General features: G+C 41.0%; 1 protein-coding gene across 10 annotated transcripts in view; it reads left to right on the top strand.

The window, feature by feature from the left end:
• The window catches only part of cdh23 (cadherin-related 23), a 186439-nt gene that overhangs the window by 73082 nt on the left and 94180 nt on the right, over positions 1 to 19177 (top strand). For all 10 annotated transcript variants that reach the window (XM_042433443.1, XM_042433447.1, XM_042433446.1 and 7 more), the window contains 3 exons: positions 15237 to 15431; positions 15527 to 15655; positions 18924 to 19002. In XM_042433443.1, coding sequence (XP_042289377.1) covers positions 15237 to 15431; positions 15527 to 15655; positions 18924 to 19002 — 403 coding nt within the window. The remainder of the gene's footprint in view (positions 1 to 15236; positions 15432 to 15526; positions 15656 to 18923; positions 19003 to 19177) is intronic.

The following is a 19177-nucleotide window of genomic DNA, read 5'->3' on the forward strand; positions in this document are numbered from 1 at the left end:
TGTGCGTGTCTTTTACTCAATAAAGTTGGAAAAAGTGCTGATCAAATATGGATCAAGATTATGTTACTGCATTGCCTATTTCTCACGTCAATTGTTTTCAGAGACATATTGTAGTGTACTGTTTAGCTGGAATAGGAGAAACTTTGTGACCCAGCTGCCATGTTGAAAACGGACGAGGAAGGACACAGAGGGACTTGCATGCTCAAGTGCACTGTGCGGCTACCAAAACAAAGAACAGAGAGGCTCAAATTACAACACACACAGAGGTAGTGTGACTTCATTCTCTGCTCAGGACACCGTTACTCCACTATATCTTTACATAACAAATAGTTGTTTGCTGACATCTAGTGGAGCTGAATGTTGTATATTGCACCTTTAATGGCACCAAGCAGTTCCAACATAGCTGCACGTTACGCCTTTAACTAAAGGTTGAAAACAAAATTGCTTACTTTCACTTTTAATAATTGAGATGGATAACTTTCCACAACAAGTAGAGAAAGGGTACAAGACTTGCCGATGTGGCCTGTCCTTGTACCCTTCCCCTGGGATCAACCCATCTGCCTCTTTCTGGCTCTCTCTGGCTCCGTGGATCCCCGTGGCATGCTGGACTTGATTACCTTTACATTTAAACAAACAGCCCAAGCTCTTTGGAGGCAGTCAGCCATGAACTCTGACAGGGAGGTTGGGGTTGGGCAGTTGGGGGAGAGGACTGATCAGGAGATAAAGATGTTATTTGTTTCTTTTCTCTACTGATAAAAGGGCCTGTCCATACACACAAACACATACACACAGATTCTCCTACTTATCCTCATGAGGAACCTCCAATCCCTATCTCCTCAGCCCTTACTTTAACCATCACTTCACCATGCCCAACCTTATACGTTAACCTAACTGAAATCCTATTTTTAACCAAATTCCAAATATATTAGCCCAAAATCAGAACTCTAAGGCCATCCAAGAAGTGAGTATCAGACAAAATGACCACTCTTGATAAAACAATCCTAATTCAAAAGAATTGAATCCAAAAGTATGGGAACATATCGCATAATGAATACATGTGCTCACATCATGTACATACACACACAAGCACACAAATTCATACGCTGTCTTCGCCTTTCAAAAGTGGCTCCTCTTGCTGTCTGTTGATGTGGAATCATTTTGTTCGGCTGAGTGCTTCTCCAGAAAATCGCCCATCGCTCAGTCAGGCCATAGAGTGGACAGAGAGAAAAGCAGCGCAAGACAAGATAGAATGAAAGGAGGCTACAGTATAATGTGAGACATTTTTTTTGCCACTGGTTTCTGTACAGTGCACAAAGACTTGTTCTGTATGTATTGTATGACTGGTCCTCCTGACCAGTTTAATAGAAATTAATTGAGTACAGGGGGTCAAATGAATTGCCAAGATGAAAATGAATGGCAGCTATGTGAAGGCGGTGCATACACACAACATTGTCAATTCAGTCAGTTTAGCAATTGATTTCCTGACAAGAACAATCATAATCTAACCTATTCTTCTTGACTGTTGTTTGTTGAGCCATTTTTATTAGTCTCTTTAAAGAGAGGACATCACTCTTTCACTTTTTTTAAGATCAGCTTTTCTCATTCATCCACTGCTTTGTTGCCATCACCTCAGGAATGTTCAGATGGGGGGAGACAGAGAAAAGCAAAAATTGGAGTTTGGAGAACTGGGTGGATTTTGTGAGTGATGCCCCTCCTGCAACACCACTGAATTTGTTTTTACCAAGGCTGTCTAGGACACAGACACAGAAATACAATAACAACCCAGAAACTCACACAGCAAAAGAGAAGTCTTGTCAACTAGTAAAGTCAAGAAAAATCAAACTTGTGCATTTGCAGCAACATTGCTTCTGTTTATAATGCATCTTTCCTTTCTCTGTTCATTTCAAGACAGATTTGATGAATGTGAGACAATATGTGCACTTAAACAAGCAGGAACCAAAAGATACAGAGTTTGTCTGCTTAATTTATTGTTAGCCCTGCAATTTGCAAGTTCTGTTTTTTGTTACTATTTAGCTTCGAGTTTCATAATGTGACCTAATTTGCAGTCAGTTTACAGACATTTTCCCATAGAGCCATGTTTACATTTTTTTCAACAGCAGTTTCATTTTGTGCAAATTTCATCCCCACCTTAACTGCACGACTCACACTTAGATATACATAGATAACTGGCTTATCATTGAAAATTGTTGTGTTGGAGCTGTATACAAAGCACAGTGGGTCCCTCCGTTTCAGAGCAAAGCTCCCTAATGGCAATCTCTCCTATCACAAGAATGCATCATTACTGATAGGCACACCTATCAGCAGATTGCATGTTGTCACTCAGACAGTCTGTCTCTTAGCTCAAACTGAGCTCAAGATACCAGTCAACACTCAGGCTGCAATGATGGCATCAGCCACCCACGCTTTACTACTGAGGCGGCTAAGATTGAAGAGCTTTATGAGGTGGGTTTCATACCTCAACCTCAGCCCCAAGCACAGTGCCCATTGTGACACAGATCACAGGTACATACAAGAGGACCGCAGCTGTGTGCCACTGGGGAAGCGTGGGCTTTAAACCCCTATCAAAACTGTCGTCATGAGTGGAATTGTAATGACAGGCACATCCTTTTATGAGTTGGGCTTTCTCATCAGCTTGTGGATGCCATTCCCATGACATATAATTTAAAGTTGTTACTACCTCCCCTGGGACCTAGGGCTCATTTTATCAGTGATGTGGCCACATCATGGGACCTGTTCCATGAGTTGTCCGCAAGTAATAGTCTGTTTGTTCAGACACAAGCATACAGTACTTTGAGTGGTTTTACTGTATAGATGTATCTGAGATGCTGATGGCTCTCAGATACATCTATATAGGTGGTTAGGGTATGTATGAATCTCATCCCTTTTGGATGTTTCCTGGATCTTCTCTAACCTGTTGGGCACCAGGGTCATTGACACAGCTGAACAATTTGACACGATTCATATCTGTGCAGCCTGGTTTCACCAAATGGTGTATGAATAACACGCCAATTTCTTATGTAATTTTTGTGTTACCACTATGCATTTTTTGCTTTGTTCATTTAACACTGTTTAGTCCCCATAGACATCCAGTGCAACCCAGTCCATGTCACATGACTGTTGAGTTTCTGTCTGCGAAAACAAACAAAAAGACAAAAAAAAAGTGGGCTGACATTCCTTTTATTCTCATGGAAAATACAATATTTTAAGATAGTTTCATTAAAATGTGTGATAACATTTCTAGTGGGAAATGTGCATTTTATTTTCATAATCTTCATTCAGTGAATGTATATGATAAGTTTGTCAGTTATTATGAAGATTCTTGCAGGCTTTCTATTGTTGCTATGGTGGTTGCTATGGACGCTGCTATCACTGAAACCATGTAGTTGCATGTTGTTTGAATCAATGTCTTTGCATTGTGTAGTTATCTGAGCTGTTATGTTATTTGTGTTGTTTTATGTAACTGTTTGATGATATTCTTTCAACAAAAAACATGGATTTTAGAGCAGCCCAGGGATGAATTGAAATTAATGAGATGAGATGAATTGTTATCAAAATGCATTTTAATGCCGAAACTATCTTAAAATACTGCATTTTCCACTGAGAATAAAAGGAATGTCAGCTTTTTGATGTTGTTGTTTTCACAGACAGAAACTTGACAGTCACGTGACGTGGACTGCCGTGATACTGTCTATGGGGACTACATGGTGTTAAACGACACGCGAAAAGCTTGAAATGCGTAGACATGACATGCAAAATATCTTCAAAAGTGGTGTGCTGTTTATATGCCATCCCATGAGATCATGTTAATCTGTAACCCCTGGCAAGTCTTACGGCTCCTGTACTGCAAGCAGGAGTTGGAGGTAGTATGCTTACAGAAGTACTCATACATTACAGCAAACAAAACAAATTCTAAAAATGCTATATGCATGTTGATTAGAGAATTCAAATTGTTTCGAAGTAAGTTAAACCACACTTTTTCAGGAGAGTATAAATCATTTTTGTATAATTTCCCCCCATTTACTGTTGGAGCCTTGCAGATGAAGGACACTTAGTCTTGTTTCAATAGCAGTGAATTATTGATAAGCTAATTTCAAATGTGAAATATGGCTTTGTGTGTCACCTCTATGATTAATTTAAGTGTTCTCGTGATTCACCTGCTTCAGCATCTCTGCCAAAGCCGCATACTGTGAAATCATTACCAGCGCCCTGACTTCGCCTACTTATATAGAGTATGTTATATATATATCCATCAAATAGTTGTGTAATACATATATTTTATGAATACATAGACTATATATTGATGGATTTACATGATTCTGGGGTATATTTGTGATATGTAATTGGTTTTCGTTTTGACTTGAAGTGTTGTATTCGTGATCAAATTTTTTATTTCAAAGGTTTAACACCAAGTCCTCTCCATGAAGGCAATGGTATGCACTGATTCTCTAAGTGGCACAGGATTAGGGTTATGTTCAGCTGTAGGGTTAATTTTGCCTTAAGGTTACATTAAAGTGGCATTTGAGCGAGGTATAGAGGGCTTTGCCTGACCAGAGGAGCACTTGGGAGGCACTGACTTTGAGCAACTTTTAGAATTTTGCTTGGAAGTGACTCATTAGGGCACAGACCTGGTTGAATAAAATTTTCAAAAAAGGCACACATATTGACAGAATGTTGAATTAAAGCTGAAATGGGGGCTATATGGTGTGTGCTTCATACTAAGCCTAATAACAAGACATAACATAATTCAAATGTCATCTCTGAACAAGTCATTTCTATTCACTTTTGAAAGTCTTGCACTTACTGTTGATCACAATGTCACTTTTGTGCTCCAAATTAAAATGCTATCACTAAATAGCTTTGAAACAGCATATAGATATTAGATCAGTCTTCAGTGTGGATTATTTTAATTTGTAATTTGTAATTATTTGTACAAATGGGCTTACAGTAACATGTATTATTTGTGTTTTGTGTTTTCTTAAATTCTTGTTCATTGGTCAAACTTGTTGAGCAGTTTGTGACACTTTCTCATAAAAGGAAAATTTTACTTGCTCACTATTAACTACTTACTCCATGGTATTTACTTCACTTGTCTAAATTCTAGTTGGTGGTTGGTTTGCAATTTAAATATTATTAGAATAACAGAACAACTTACCATAGCCAAAAAGATAAGCTATGTTCAAATCTTACAAAGTTTGTTTCATCAGTTTAACCCATGGTTAGGTCTGATTCATCAGTGACAGTTAACTGGTAACAGTGCTGTTTCTATTGTTATCTGCAGTATACCTGCAGTGGCTAAACTGTTAACTGAACCGTTGTTTCAGGTGTCCTGTTACATCATGTTAACAGATGCTGGCTAACATGAAGCATTTTGCCTTACCGAGGCATAAGGCCTTTTTAGTTAACATCTTTCTTATCCCTTAATTCTCATCTAATTATTTTGCTTCATGTTCTCCTCATTTGCAATACATTCCCTTACATACGGAATTATGCCAGTGGCAGTGTGACACCACACCACATGTGGGAGGCAGTGATGGAGGGACAGAGGTTGTGAGAGGCAGGGTGAAAGGGTGAGTGAAGCTGGTACAATCACATGCCCGCTGGGTTGGAAGCGGAGAGCAGACAGCCGGGGAGGAACTAAAAACCTTGCCAGCAGTGTAGGTGTAATCATGGCTCTATTGTAGTGAACAGCTGGGTCTCTGTGGCTGTTAGCAGCAGGGGGCCAAAGCCTGAGCGCTGCCCCTGCAAATCACCATGTCCTTAACATTTCTGACAAATAAGAGCAGAGCATTGTACTCAGAAGCCACAGCCTTCATCAGGTAGGAAAAAAAGTCAACTTTACTTCAAACAGCAGAGATAGCATGCCAAAGCATGCCTGACTTTTGACTATGTTTTCTCACCGAATCAACAAGCACTAGATCAGAATGTACCTAGATTTTGGGCCTTCTTGTAGCAGGGCTTAAAGAAAGCAGTTTCAGTCAGTGGGTCAGTCAGTCAGTAAGTTGGTCGATCAGTTAGCTGGTTGGTTGGCCCATTTATCTGTCCGTCTGTCAGTCCAACATTTTGGTCCATAGAAAAATACATGGACAACCACTGGCCAGGTTTCCATGTTATGTGATATGTATCATTTATATTTTATTGGTATTATTAATGTTTGTAGGTTTCAAAAGATGAAAATTAGATTATATTTTACAAATTGAGCATACAGTGTATAACAAAACTGAGTACACCCCTGTCGATTTAATACAATTTTATTTGTTTTTAGAAGAAGAGGTAATAAGCCAATTAATAAAAAAAACAAAATATCTGACTACTTAAACTATGATGAAGGGTCCATATTTAAGAACAAACTGCAACAAAAGTCAGCACTGCTTTCATTAGTGAGACTCCATCCTTTTATTTTTCAATATTTTTTATGCCCGCCTTTATTTTTGATGACAGAATCGACCCTCCTGGGCATGGATGATGCCAGTCTCATACAAATCTGTGGAGAGATGTTCTGCCATTCTTCAGATGATTGTTTTCAGCTGCTCTTTGCTGGAGGGGTTTTGTTGCTCTACTTTCTGCTTTAAAATACTCCAAAGGTGATCTATTGGATTCAGGTCAGGGGAAATACTTGGCCAGGTCACAGTTTTCACTTTTTTCTTCTTTAAAAACTCTTTCTTCGGTGTGATTTCTGCAGTGTGTTTGGAACCATTATCATGCGGGAAAATTCCTCTGCTGCCAACCTTCTTCAGACTGATAGTCATCTTTTCATTCGGTATTTGGGTATACAAACTTGCATTCAGTGCCATCTATAAATGTCATCTCCCCTACAGCTTTTGCACTCAGGCAGAACCCATATCAGCACACTCCCACCTCAATGTTTCACAATCAGCACTATGCAGTCACTGTGGTAGTCCTGGCCAAGTCCATGCCAAACATGCTGGACCCCATCTCCATCTCATCCAAACAAATTAATTTTGGTTTCATCTGACTAAAGAATGTAGAAGTATCCATAAGGCTTCTTTTTATGCTCTTTGGCAAAGTTTAATCTTGCAGTTTTGTAAGCAATGGTTTTCTTCTAGGACATTGTTTGTAGAGGCTGACATGCTTCCTCATAGGCCTGGCTTACTGGGGCATTTAAATGAAACAGAGCCATCATTAACTGTATTAGTTCCATCTGTGCTTTTCCTGCCATGACAAGTCAAAATGTCTGCTGTGAAAAAGGCTTATTTTATTCTGATGCTTTTGTGCTTTTGTTTGGGACAGGAATAATTATCAGTAGACAGTAAAATAGTTGACAGCCTCCTTCACTGAGACATGAGCATGAACATAAACAATAAACGAAACCTGACTGGATAAACTCACCACAGGCTGGGCTGTCATTACTGTAGTTCTTGCTTCCAATTTTCAAAGCAGAAAACATGGCAGGTGTTCTGGAAACTTTGTCATATTTCTATAATAATTTGTCAATATTTTCTTCAATAATATGGGGTCTTCTTAGATTTCCCACAGACATTTTTGGGCATTTTGGATCCTTGGTGGAAATGTGGTGGGTTATCCATGTGGGCTACTTGGATAACATACATGAAATACTCCAATGGTCACATAAACACAAACATACATGTTCAGGCCTTAGCACAAAGAACACTAAAGAGCAGTTTTACAGAAGCTGTTGTGTTAGTTGCTAGAGTTGTGTGGTTTATTCATTTTCCTTGTCCACATATTTATATGTGAGGTGTGAACTGTAGTGCAGTTGCCACCCACTAATATTTTCATTTGCATTTATTGGTAAATAAGCTCAAACTGTCACAGACACAATCAATAGAACATTATAGTATTTAGCAAAACAGCATCTTTGCTTAGCATCCCTAATCTGTAGACTATTGGGTTAGAAAATCTCAAATTGAATACATGACATTTTCTAAGCACAAAATCAATGCAGTGTCTGCAGAGTAAAAATATCATAGATAAGAAAATGCTGAGCAAATAGAGTGCTTAAACCTGGAGAAGGATGCTGGCATGGATCCGAAATAATACTGAGGGCTGTTTCAGGTCATTTTTTGGGTGATGAATAAACTTAGTCAGAGTTTGATTGTCAAAAATAATAATGAATGCATCCAGAATGCACTTAGCAGATGAATAGAAGAATACTATCAAGCTTTGATGGAACAGTGTTTATCTTCCCAGTTGTTCATAAAATATAGGAAATATGGCATAAATTCCATATCTGATGGAGACTACTCTACATTTCCTTAGAGAGTAGGGAAAGTGCAGAAGTATTACTTTTGCAGTCTGTTTTTAATGAATAACAGTGACATGCTGCCAGTACAAGATGTATATAATTTCCTCATAAACCCCTTAATCTTTCACATTCAGGATGATAATGATTATTCTTTTTAAGAAAATGTTATGTAAAATGCTAAGAATTTTTTATATATCTCGCAATGCTTTCAACAGCATTGTACCTCTCCATTTCCATTACAGAGTTGTGTTTGGATGATTTGCTTTTTTTTTTAATAAATCAGACACTAATTTGGTGCTTTTAGCTTGTGCACCTGAAGAGCATAATTTGCCTTTATGCTGCAGTCTGAGATAATTTGGCTTCAGTTCTTCCATCACTATAGTAACGTATAAATGAATTACACTGGAAGTTGTTGTTGGAGAGAGCATCATCACACACTGTGGTGATTGCTCCACCAAGGACCCCCTAGAGGAGAGAGCTGATGTTTAACCACTGGATTCCATTACGCTTACAGCTCCAGCCCCCAGTGGACTCAAGCCCCCGTCAACCCTCAAGGTCCCAGAGAGAAGCTGAGCTGTGTAGTCCTGAGGTCTGGGAAGCCTTGACTCTCCAGAGCCCCAGAAGTCTCTGTCATGTTGAACCTGAAATTTGACCCACAGGAGACAAGTGCTCCACTGCTGCTCTCAACCAGTAGAGACAGCAGTGCAAACACCATCATATTATACAGCAGAGGCACAGTTAAAAGCGAATAGGGACTCCCTTCTTTATTAGAGAACTCTCATGGCTGTTAGTGACAGGCTTTCACTTTCATATGCTCATATCTGTGCTCTCACTTTCTTTCTCTAATTTCACCGTCTGTCCTCCTCTCTGTCTTTGTTTTTCTGTATATTCTTACCACTTATAGTCTAGTTTAGTCTAGTCTAGACATAATCTTTCATTTTTGCCTGCAAAAAGTAATAGAAAGTAATTAGACTCACTCATCTTCACAGTCAACCAATAGACAGTATACTATCATGACAATGTTAAAATGGACAGCTGAAATATCTATGGTGCATACAGTAAGCATTCAGACCCTTTATTTAGTTGTTGTTACTTTGTGGAACCAATCAATTGTTGTACGTATACTCACATATCCCTCAAGTGTCACACATTCTTCCTTTTAAATCCGTCAAGGTCAAGGACATTCTTACCTCTCCTGAAGCCACTCAAGTATTGTCCTCAATGTGTGATTTGATGAACTGCAACATTTCATGGAGTTCTCTGCCATCTCTGCAGAGATGCTCCTTTGGAGTGGCCATTGGGTTTTTGCCCATACACTGAGTTTGGCTGAAGGGCCAGCTCTCGTAAGAATCATGTTGTTTCCAGACTTCATTTTCACAATGATGCCCATCATGGCTCTGGGAACTTTCATTGATTTAGCAGTTTCTAATACAGTTTTTCCGTGGGTGGAAACATGTATTTCCATTACAGCCTCACAGCAAGGGATAACCATGCCAAGCCATGCTGCTGTGGTCCTGCTGGGTAGTCAACCCATGACAAGCCTTATTTTACTATTCCTGATGACTTTCTGTGTTAAGTCACTGCTGATGAAAACCCAACATCCCCCTGCTGTTGCTTCACATTAAACACTGATGAGATGAGATGATTCTTTGCGAAGAAGTAATAGGAAATAAAATATGTTTATCACAGAGTTATAGGAGCTTCATCAGCGCTGTGATTCTTCAATTAAAAACAGGTCTACACAACAAGTTATGGAGATATTTGGCCCTATTAAGTCAGTGGATGAGTTTCAAATATTGCAGGGAGGAATAGTTCAAGAAGTAAGATTTTAGATGAAGAGCTGCAGATGGGCCTTTCTTCAAATTAGCAGACCTCCAGCATGTCATCAATGTAAACAACTTAACTTATCTTACTGTGCTGTACAATGGTAAAACACTGGCACAATGCCAGCACGGCTTAAGGTTGTTCATAAAAAAACCTTGTTACACTCTTACATCGATCTGTGCCACAACACAATGCTGTCTTGGACCTCTACAGAGAGTTCCATGGACTTCAGGCCTTTCAGGGTTTAGTTGTTTTTTCCTCTGGTACCATATGCACCGTGTACTTTGGGACAACAATGCCTTTAAACATGTTCAGGACACATTTCAATGATGATTAAAAAACAGGATGCATTAACAACAAATATCAACTTGCAATGCAACTGCCAAGGTTTTGAATACATAGGTAAATAAGGTATTTTTGTATTTCACAATTAATACGGTTGCAAAAATGTATATTGCATCATTAGTAATAGGTATCAATTGTAAGTTGATGGCAATATTTGAATTAATTTTCAGTTAGGTTTATAACACAACAAGGCATCTTAATACTGTCCTAAAAACACACTATAAATCTCTTTCTCTCTATCTCTCTCTACACTCTATGTGTCTCCTACTCTCATTCCATAAGTAGTAGCTCTCAGAGGGAGAGTAGGGTGATTCCTGCGGTGCAGTTTAGATATGACACAGCAGGGAACTCTCTTCATCCCTCTCCAACCGTCTCCCCACTTAACATTCTGCTTCCCAAAGGAAATAGCTCCCATTTATTCAAATGCTACAAAGCACTGTCAAGGCATATATGCAGGAATATGAGCCATGGCTAACCAATTGGCTTTTGCATGTGTGAAGGAATAGGTAGTGACACATACAGTGCTTCTCAACTAGCAGGCACTGGTATCCAGTTTAGCAGCCACTGGTCCGATCCTTCCTTGCTGGGCATTGTTTATCATGTGGCTCACTTATGGAGAAGTGATTGAACCGTCTGATAGGCTAATAAAAACAGGGGGATTCACTGCCTAGCATTTTGCGCCTGGTCACACACATTGACTTGCAATCTGCATGACATGGCTCCAATCAATGGCCTGATGGTGAGGCTATTGAGACCCAGTGAAAGGTACAAAAGGCCAAGCAGAAGACAATATGTCTGATGGCTCTTTGGTCTTTTATGAGCTCCATGGTGAGCTGCAAAGAGAGGATTACCAGACGGGTGGTAGAGCTCTCTGTAGCAGCAGACTGCTGGAATGCAGAGAAATTCATCAAGAGGAGCTGATGATCCAAGGCATCTGTTTGAATAGGTTGCCTTATTGTTTTTCTCTTAGTGTTAAAATATACCTCTTGTGTAAGCAGAGCATTTTGACCTTCAAAGCCTTCTAGGGGGGATAAAGGGAAAACAAGAAAAGAATAAGGTGAATGGCTAATTGTTATGTTGTGATTCTGTCATCAGAGCCTTGAGAGGCTAATAGCAGCTCAAAGATGATCTTCACTTGCACACAACCGAGCCTTCTAACCTCACACGTACCACACTGACACAGAGAGAGTTAGTCATCTGGGTTCCTTAGGAAAGCTTTGAAAGCTCTGTTGTTGCTTGAAATTCTTTGAACACCGTGGCACTGTTAAATCTGGGAGTTCAAAACTGGTGTGTGTGTGTGTGTGTGTGTCTGTATGTGTCTGTGTGTGTGTGTGTTAACCTATTCGGATGAGAGTGTGTAACAGTATTCACTGAACCTTGTGGCATTGTCGTCATTATTTCACAGGTTGCTGTGTAGAGAGAGATAGAAACAGGCACGCTTTAGGGGAGGAGAGGATACATCATATCACATACTTACTCTTCAAAAATCCAGATCTCATTCACACACACTCCCCCTCTTTCCAAAAAAAGTTACACACACACACACACACACACACACACACACACACACACACACACACACACACACACACATACTTACTCACCTAATGCTTAACTATCAAACTGCATCCTTGACATCAAAGCAAAGTTGATAAAGCAGACAACCATGCTAGACACACATGCAGGTACACAAACGCACAAACACACAGACTCAGCACAAGAAGGAATGTTTGATTAATTCACCTAGAGTATGATTTTGTGTATTTTTATCCATTTAATTTGTGCGTGTGTCATGCTGTAGGCTGTGGGGTACTTTTACAGGTGTTTCCAGGTCTCTTGTAAGCAGACAACTTGACAAGCATAATAAATATATCAGAGAAATGCAGCTTAGATGTTTATTCAAATACAGTTATTGTTGTGGGGAAGTGGATTAGTAACTCTGTTCCTTCACTCAGCAACTATTGATGAGGTTTGCCTCAGCTAAGTGCTGTAGTGGAGCTTCTTAGTGACCAAATTAGAGGTAAACTGACAAAAAATGATAATGAAGTTTTTCTGCAAGAGAGTTTTAAAATAAAAGGGGACCCTACAATTCTTTTTTTTCTCTCTCACCAATACCAGATACCCCATGCGTTTCTTATAGTTGTAGCAACAGCACAGACACAAGGCATTCCTTACCTTGTATATGGGTGTTGGAGATTTGAGGTTTACTCACCTAAGATTTAGACAGGCAGGAAAAATCCCGATATAGAAATGATGACATCTGTCGGGGGATCCTGGCCCAGGGCTTACGGCACAGACCATGCATCACAACATCCTCGGTCCGTGTCCTGCCAGGGACCTTTGTTGCATTCCCCCGTCTCTCCCATTATTTCTCCTTATATGTCTACTGTCACCTTTAAGAAAAGAGAAAGAAATGATGACATCTTTAAACCTGCTTATTTTGATTTAAAATATATTAACTTTAATAATATCAGTCTTAGAAACTTCCTGCAACCCTGTCTGTATATCAAGCGATCCAATGAAGGTTCCAACCTCAAGGCTGAGAAACTGCAATATCTGTTGCTCTCTCTGACATCTGTTGCTCTCCTTGTTTGACCCTGCAGCTACACTACTTGGATCTCTCTCCTCTTTCTGTCCCTCAATTCCCATGTGGCAATCAGACTTAATCTGGTTTGACAGACCAGTTTCCAGCACTGCTTATTCATGTGTAGAGACCAGTGGGAGAACGTTTAACAAGGGAATCGAGGGGGAAGAATGGTGGAAGCAGAAATATTAAGGAACTGCAGTTAGCCTTACCTTGCTGTTGTGTTGTTGTGTTTCCAGGGTAACAGCCTCCTGCCCTCACGAGTAAGACAGTGGGTCAACAGGTCTAAGTCACACACACAAATTACAAATACATACACCCATATCTCTATAGACACTTTCTCATCGCACTGTTCACACTGTCCCAACACACATACACATGTTCTCCCCCAAGCAATCACACACAAACATACACAGTTTTACAGACTCTGACATACTAAGGCAACAGCAAAATGTAGTGTGTACACACACACACACATGCAAATACACCTCAGTGCTCCCCTGACATCAGTGCAGACAGACTGTGGGGTCAACAGCTCTCTTACTGTGTCACTTTAGCTTTGGCTCAGAGCCCAGCTCTCTTCAATTCAACACCATGACCTCCCCATGTGGTCACACTCTCCCCCTGGAGTATACAAGGCCACATGCTCTATTTTGTGTGTGCACAGGTGAGTGTGTGAGTGACAGAGAGAGAGAGAGAGAGAGAGAGAGAGAGAGAGAGAAAAGGGACCTTGTGCAAGTGTTTCTTTCCAGTAATATACCTGGAATACCTCCCATCCTCTTGCACAGTCTTTTTTTTTCTTGTGTCTGCAGGCAGTCTCATTTCGTATTAATTGTGTGTGTGTGTGTGTGTGTGTGTGTGGTTGTTTTGAGATAAAATTCCAATTAATGAAGATGTCCCTCAAACTCTGCAATACCTGGGGACTCTGTATCTTTATATGGCCTCCTCTTTTGTGATTTTGCCAGGTTCGGACACTGACCATGGCCAAGACAAACAGTACTCTGATATGGCATTGTGCAGCCTTTCTTGCCCAGTTGATGTTCCTTAACTCTTAGCTTTTTGATATCCACAGTAATTTTTTCAGGCAACACAGATAGGCACAGACGGTGAGACGAATATTTTCTGACAATAGGATGGCCCTATGTCATTGAAGTTACACTATTGTGAGAGTAAAATCTGTTTTATCAGAGGAAGTCACAATGTGGAGCTGCAATGGACAAGAGTGCTTCATTCTGTCCAACTGATATGCCATAAATTTGTCCTCTGTGCCCAAATTAAACTCTGCTGTCAACTGTGTATGGTCAATCGTCTAAAACCGTCTCCTTGCACATGAAGTGATGAGAAAAGTTCAGCTCAAAATGAACATCCAGTAATTATCTTCTCGCCCCTGTCGAGTTTCCAGTGGAGTTTGTAAGATCATCACACAAGGAGATAGTCCCATAGCTCCAGCTTTGCATTCTTTCAAACTGTACTGTTAATGAGACAGTCTTTTCAGAGCTGCAAAACAACCATAAAAATGTTCTCCATATTTCCGACCAATGATGAAGGGTTTTGTAGTTAAACAGTGAAATGTGGGGTGTTTTGGTGTCAGTGAATCATGAATTTTGATTTTGTGGGAAACGATTCCTTTAGGAGCAAAATGTTTGTGTCTGTATAGTGGTGATCAAGAGGCAGTTGGGTTCACCTGTGTTAATTCACATTCTTCTTTTATCTATTTAGCATCCTTTGGTTTCTGGCTTAATAAATAAATAATAGTAATAATGTGTGTACTCTAACACTGACGTGCCACTGAAGAATTGCTGATGCAACCCTTTGGTCACTAACCAATCACAGGTGATTGATTACAATAACAGCCATGTTTAATTCATCCACATTGACCAATAATACATTGTTATTTGCAGTCATCATTTAGGAGAGTAGCTCTAGGGAAAGAATATGCACATTCAGTAACAATTTATTCATTCAACTCATTCCAAAAATGATGACTAATTAAATTGTCCCCTGTGGCTCTGTAGCTAGACAAGGCTTCTGTGTAAACCACATAAAGGTCATAAGTTCAGTCTGTACTTCACCAGTAGTGTATTAGTATTCATCCTGAACATTTCTCAGTGTAATGATGGAAAAAATATTCTACTACAATTTGAATCAGGTCATGTACTTAGATCATGTCTATTTCGCTGCCAGCCTGTACTCAATGCCAGTACTGTGTGTTTATGTCTGCTTGAATGTGTCTTCCAGAACACACCGGTGGGACGATCAGTGTTTATGGTGAATGCAACAGATCCAGACCAGGGCACTGGAGGCAGCGTTCTCTTCTCCTTCCAGCCCCCTTCCCCCTTCTTCGCTATTGATGGGGCCCGAGGCACTGTCACCGTCATCAAACCTCTGGATTATGAGACAACCTCAGCCTACCAGCTCACTGTCAACGCCACGGTCAGCACATACATCAACCACTGAAATTTGCATTAGCACAGACCTAACACACTCAAACAAATGAATGCATATGCTTTTGTTTCTGTTTCTATCAGGATCAAGACAAAGTGAGACCTCTCTCCCGGCTCGCCAACTTGGCTATTACTATCACTGATGTCCAGGACATGGACCCCATTTTCACCAATCTGCCCTACAGTACCAACATAGAGGAGGACGTTCCCCTGGTCAGTAATACCTGACATCACACTGCCACAGCTTACATCCTCCTCATGCAGTTTTTATGTGAAAGCCTCTACAATCTGTTCATTTCTTTGTCTCTCATCCTTCTCTGTTGTCAACAGGTTCAACTTATCTTTCACCTTCATTGCTCATCTCCTGCTCCTCCTGTCCCATGTTCCTTCTCCTTTTTGATTATTCAGGAGCAGGTGCAAGAGAAATATGGTTAAAAAGGAGGCCTGAGTTAATATCAGGGCAGGATACCCTCTTCCTGAGACCTGCCCCCCCCCCCCCAAAAAAAAAAAAGAAATCCACACACACCCAAACTCAGCCCCAGGCCCCTATATGCAGCACTGCAGGTGTTGGAGACTGTGGAGACTGTAATTACTGTGAGAGATTTACAGGGATGTGCGGCCTCTAGCAAAGGTCACCAGGGCTATAGGATTTATCTCACCATGCTGCATCATGTGCTCTACTGCTGCATGAAGTATGAAGTACTAAGCAGTAGGGTCTCACAGTGACCCTACTTTTGTCTTTATAGCAAGAAGGTTTGTAATGGGTATGTAATATACTGAGTGTCTGTTTCTCTGTGTACCATTATGTTCACCCCGGCTCAGCCCTCTAAACTGGGTTCCCAGGTGGCTAATGGTCCAGCTATTGATGTTTCCACTCATAGAGAGGGAATTACACACAGGGGCATAATACTGTCCGTCCTTATTTCTGTTCTCTCTTTCTCTCTCTATCACTTTTCATTCTACCTCTCCTTTCGTCTCTCCCCTGACTCACCCAAACCAATCCCCACAACTCACGCACCCACCCGCACATCTCTCGTCCCCGGCTTACACGTGCCGTAGTAGAAATGTCAAGTGCTACATTTGCATGCATATTAACGGGGCGTGACGGAGTCGACGCCCGGTGTCTCCCCGACTCTCTGATTCATCAGCTGTCACCAGGAAGGTCACAACAGGAGGAAGATGAAGGAGAGGAGGAGGAGGAAGTGTGGATGGGGTAGAGAGAGAAAGTGGAAGAGATGTCGGGGTAAAGGTGAAAGGAGAGAGGAAATGTGCAAAGTTACAGCAAGATAGAGGAATAAACATCACGTTGGATCACAGAGTCGATGTTGATGAGTGGATTCCAGATTTCTCACAGCAACCGAGCAGTGCTAAACCTCAGTAATACTGCCTTGGAGTATTGTAGCTCTTGCCTCTTACAGTAGGGGGCATTGTATAATCCTATTATAGCGGCACTGTAGGAGGAGGTCATGGCAAGCGTGCAATCAAAATCTTTTACTGAGCCCCTTTGACCCAGCAACAGATACATACAGGATAACAACAGTGCTTAAAGCGAAACACAGAAATGTGTGCCACCACGCTGGCACACATACACACACATACTCCCGATGCCCTCATGTGGTATTCTAACAGGCATGTGTCATTTCCATTAGGTAGTGTTTGGTGGTGATAAGCCGAGGGCGTACAGTGACGGAACGAGTGTCAACTGTTCTCAAGGCCCATGACATTTACACGTAAAGGGATATCAAACTTGGATCCCTGTCATAGGTCATTTCTCAAAGGTGTGAGTGAACACACACGCACACGCACACAAAACCCCTCTATTCCTATCTCTCTCCGTTCCTGTTTGTTTCTCTCTGTCTGTCTTTCTCTTTTTCCCCAGCCAATCAACCCGTCATCCGTAGAAAAACTTTGAAGGAGTAAAAGAAAATATTTTCACAGGGCAGGGATTTTAGCTGTTATAGCTATGAATCCATGCTGCTTGGACTGACGTTTAAGCCCCTTCTAGGACAAACACAATTTGGCTGTCAAATCAATGAGGAGAAAGAGAGAAAAGGAGAATGGGTTGGGGGGGTAATGCACTGTATAGCTAGAAATGAAAGGATAAGGAGGAGGAGAGGGGGGCTGACTTGAGTTTGGGAGATGTGTTGGTGTATGTGTGAGTGTGTGTGTGTGTGTGTGTATGTGTGTAGGTTTGCAGGAGGGGGGATTGTATCTTTGACGGTTGATTGAACATATTCCACTTGTGTAGACAGCTCGAGAATATTGCTCATATTATTTCAGCATCACTTCTTCTTCTCACTTGCTTTCTCTGTCCCTCATTTCTCTCTTAGTCTGTCCCTAAATCCCCCCCCACCCACCCCCCATAGTGTTTGTGTGTGTGTGTGTGTGTGTGTGTGTGTGTGTGTGTGTGTGTGTGTGTGTGTGTGTTTCTCTCTCAGCTAGTGATTGGTGTGAATCAATCTCTCTAAAAGGCTTGTAATTGATTCTGCTGTAATTGGTCAATGACAGGAGATGCTTTGGCAGAAATGGAGCATAAACACGCCTTAGACACAATTTGCAGGATCAATGGGAGGCAGCATGCTCGGGTGTGAGTGAGAGAGTGTAGAGGGAGAAAGGGGGAGCGGGAGGGAGGGAGGGTGGGAGGAGGAGAGAAGGAAGGAAATTGGGAAGTAGGGAGGGTCGCTCCGTCTCTCACTGCAGCACAGGGGTTTTTAAGTATCACCACCGTGTCTGATTGAGGCACGAAGTCTGAGAAAGCTCAGTGGATCAAAGACTTTTCAAATAGCTTTTCGCTTTTCTTTTTTTTTTCCCCCCAACTGTCATACTGTGGTTTTTTGTCGAATTGCAGGCTCATTGGCGCAGCTGGAGAGTTTTGAAACAATGAAAGGTGAAATAAACCCCAATGAAGTGCTAATAACCCACTCTATAATGAAAAAAACTGTCTGTTTGTGATTTGCCTGCTGTGATGTTAGTTGCCTTTTAGTTACGGTTATTTTTCTCCTTTCCATTATGGAGATGCTGTGACGTATTGGCAATACAGGGCTGTTATGGTTCAACATTTGGTGGGAGTGTCTTTCCAAGAAGACAAGACAAGTGTGCTCGTTCATGGTCTTCATGGGATAATGAGTTTCTGACTGGGAAATATTATGACAATGCTTCCCCAAGTTGATGCATTTCTTACAGATTTCACTGATTAATGTCCATCCTGAAGGCCAGAAATCAACATTTTTTTACAATATGATAAAGGCCACTAACATCATTTTGTGTACATAACAAAGGACAAAAAACATGAAAATATGAATCTGGTATTATGTAGTTTGTCGATAGCTGCTTACTGTAATACAAGGTTTCTTGTAAATGATAACAGGTCAGATTAAAGTAAAAATTCCTGGAAAAATGCTTGGAAATGCATAATGACTGTGAAGATTACATGCAGCTTATACAGTATGTTTTGTGTGTGTGTGTGTGTGTGTCTCTGCAGGGTTACGAAGTGCGGAAGATAACAGCCATTGACCAGGATCTGGGCCGACCGAGAGGCATCGGCTACACCATCATCTCAGGTCTGAGTCACATAATCAATCTGACATCCGCAGCACAGAGAGGGGAATCGATCACTTCTTATCATAATCCCACAGTAATAATAGACAAGTCTCATCAAGCACAACAGTCAATAACAGGAGAGAGCAGTGCCTCAGAATTGGAGAAAGGGCTTGCCCATAAGTGGATATTAATCAC

Source organism: Thunnus maccoyii, chromosome 14 (genome assembly GCF_910596095.1).
Source record: "Thunnus maccoyii chromosome 14, fThuMac1.1, whole genome shotgun sequence".
Classification (NCBI taxonomy): Eukaryota; Metazoa; Chordata; class Actinopteri; order Scombriformes; family Scombridae; genus Thunnus; species Thunnus maccoyii.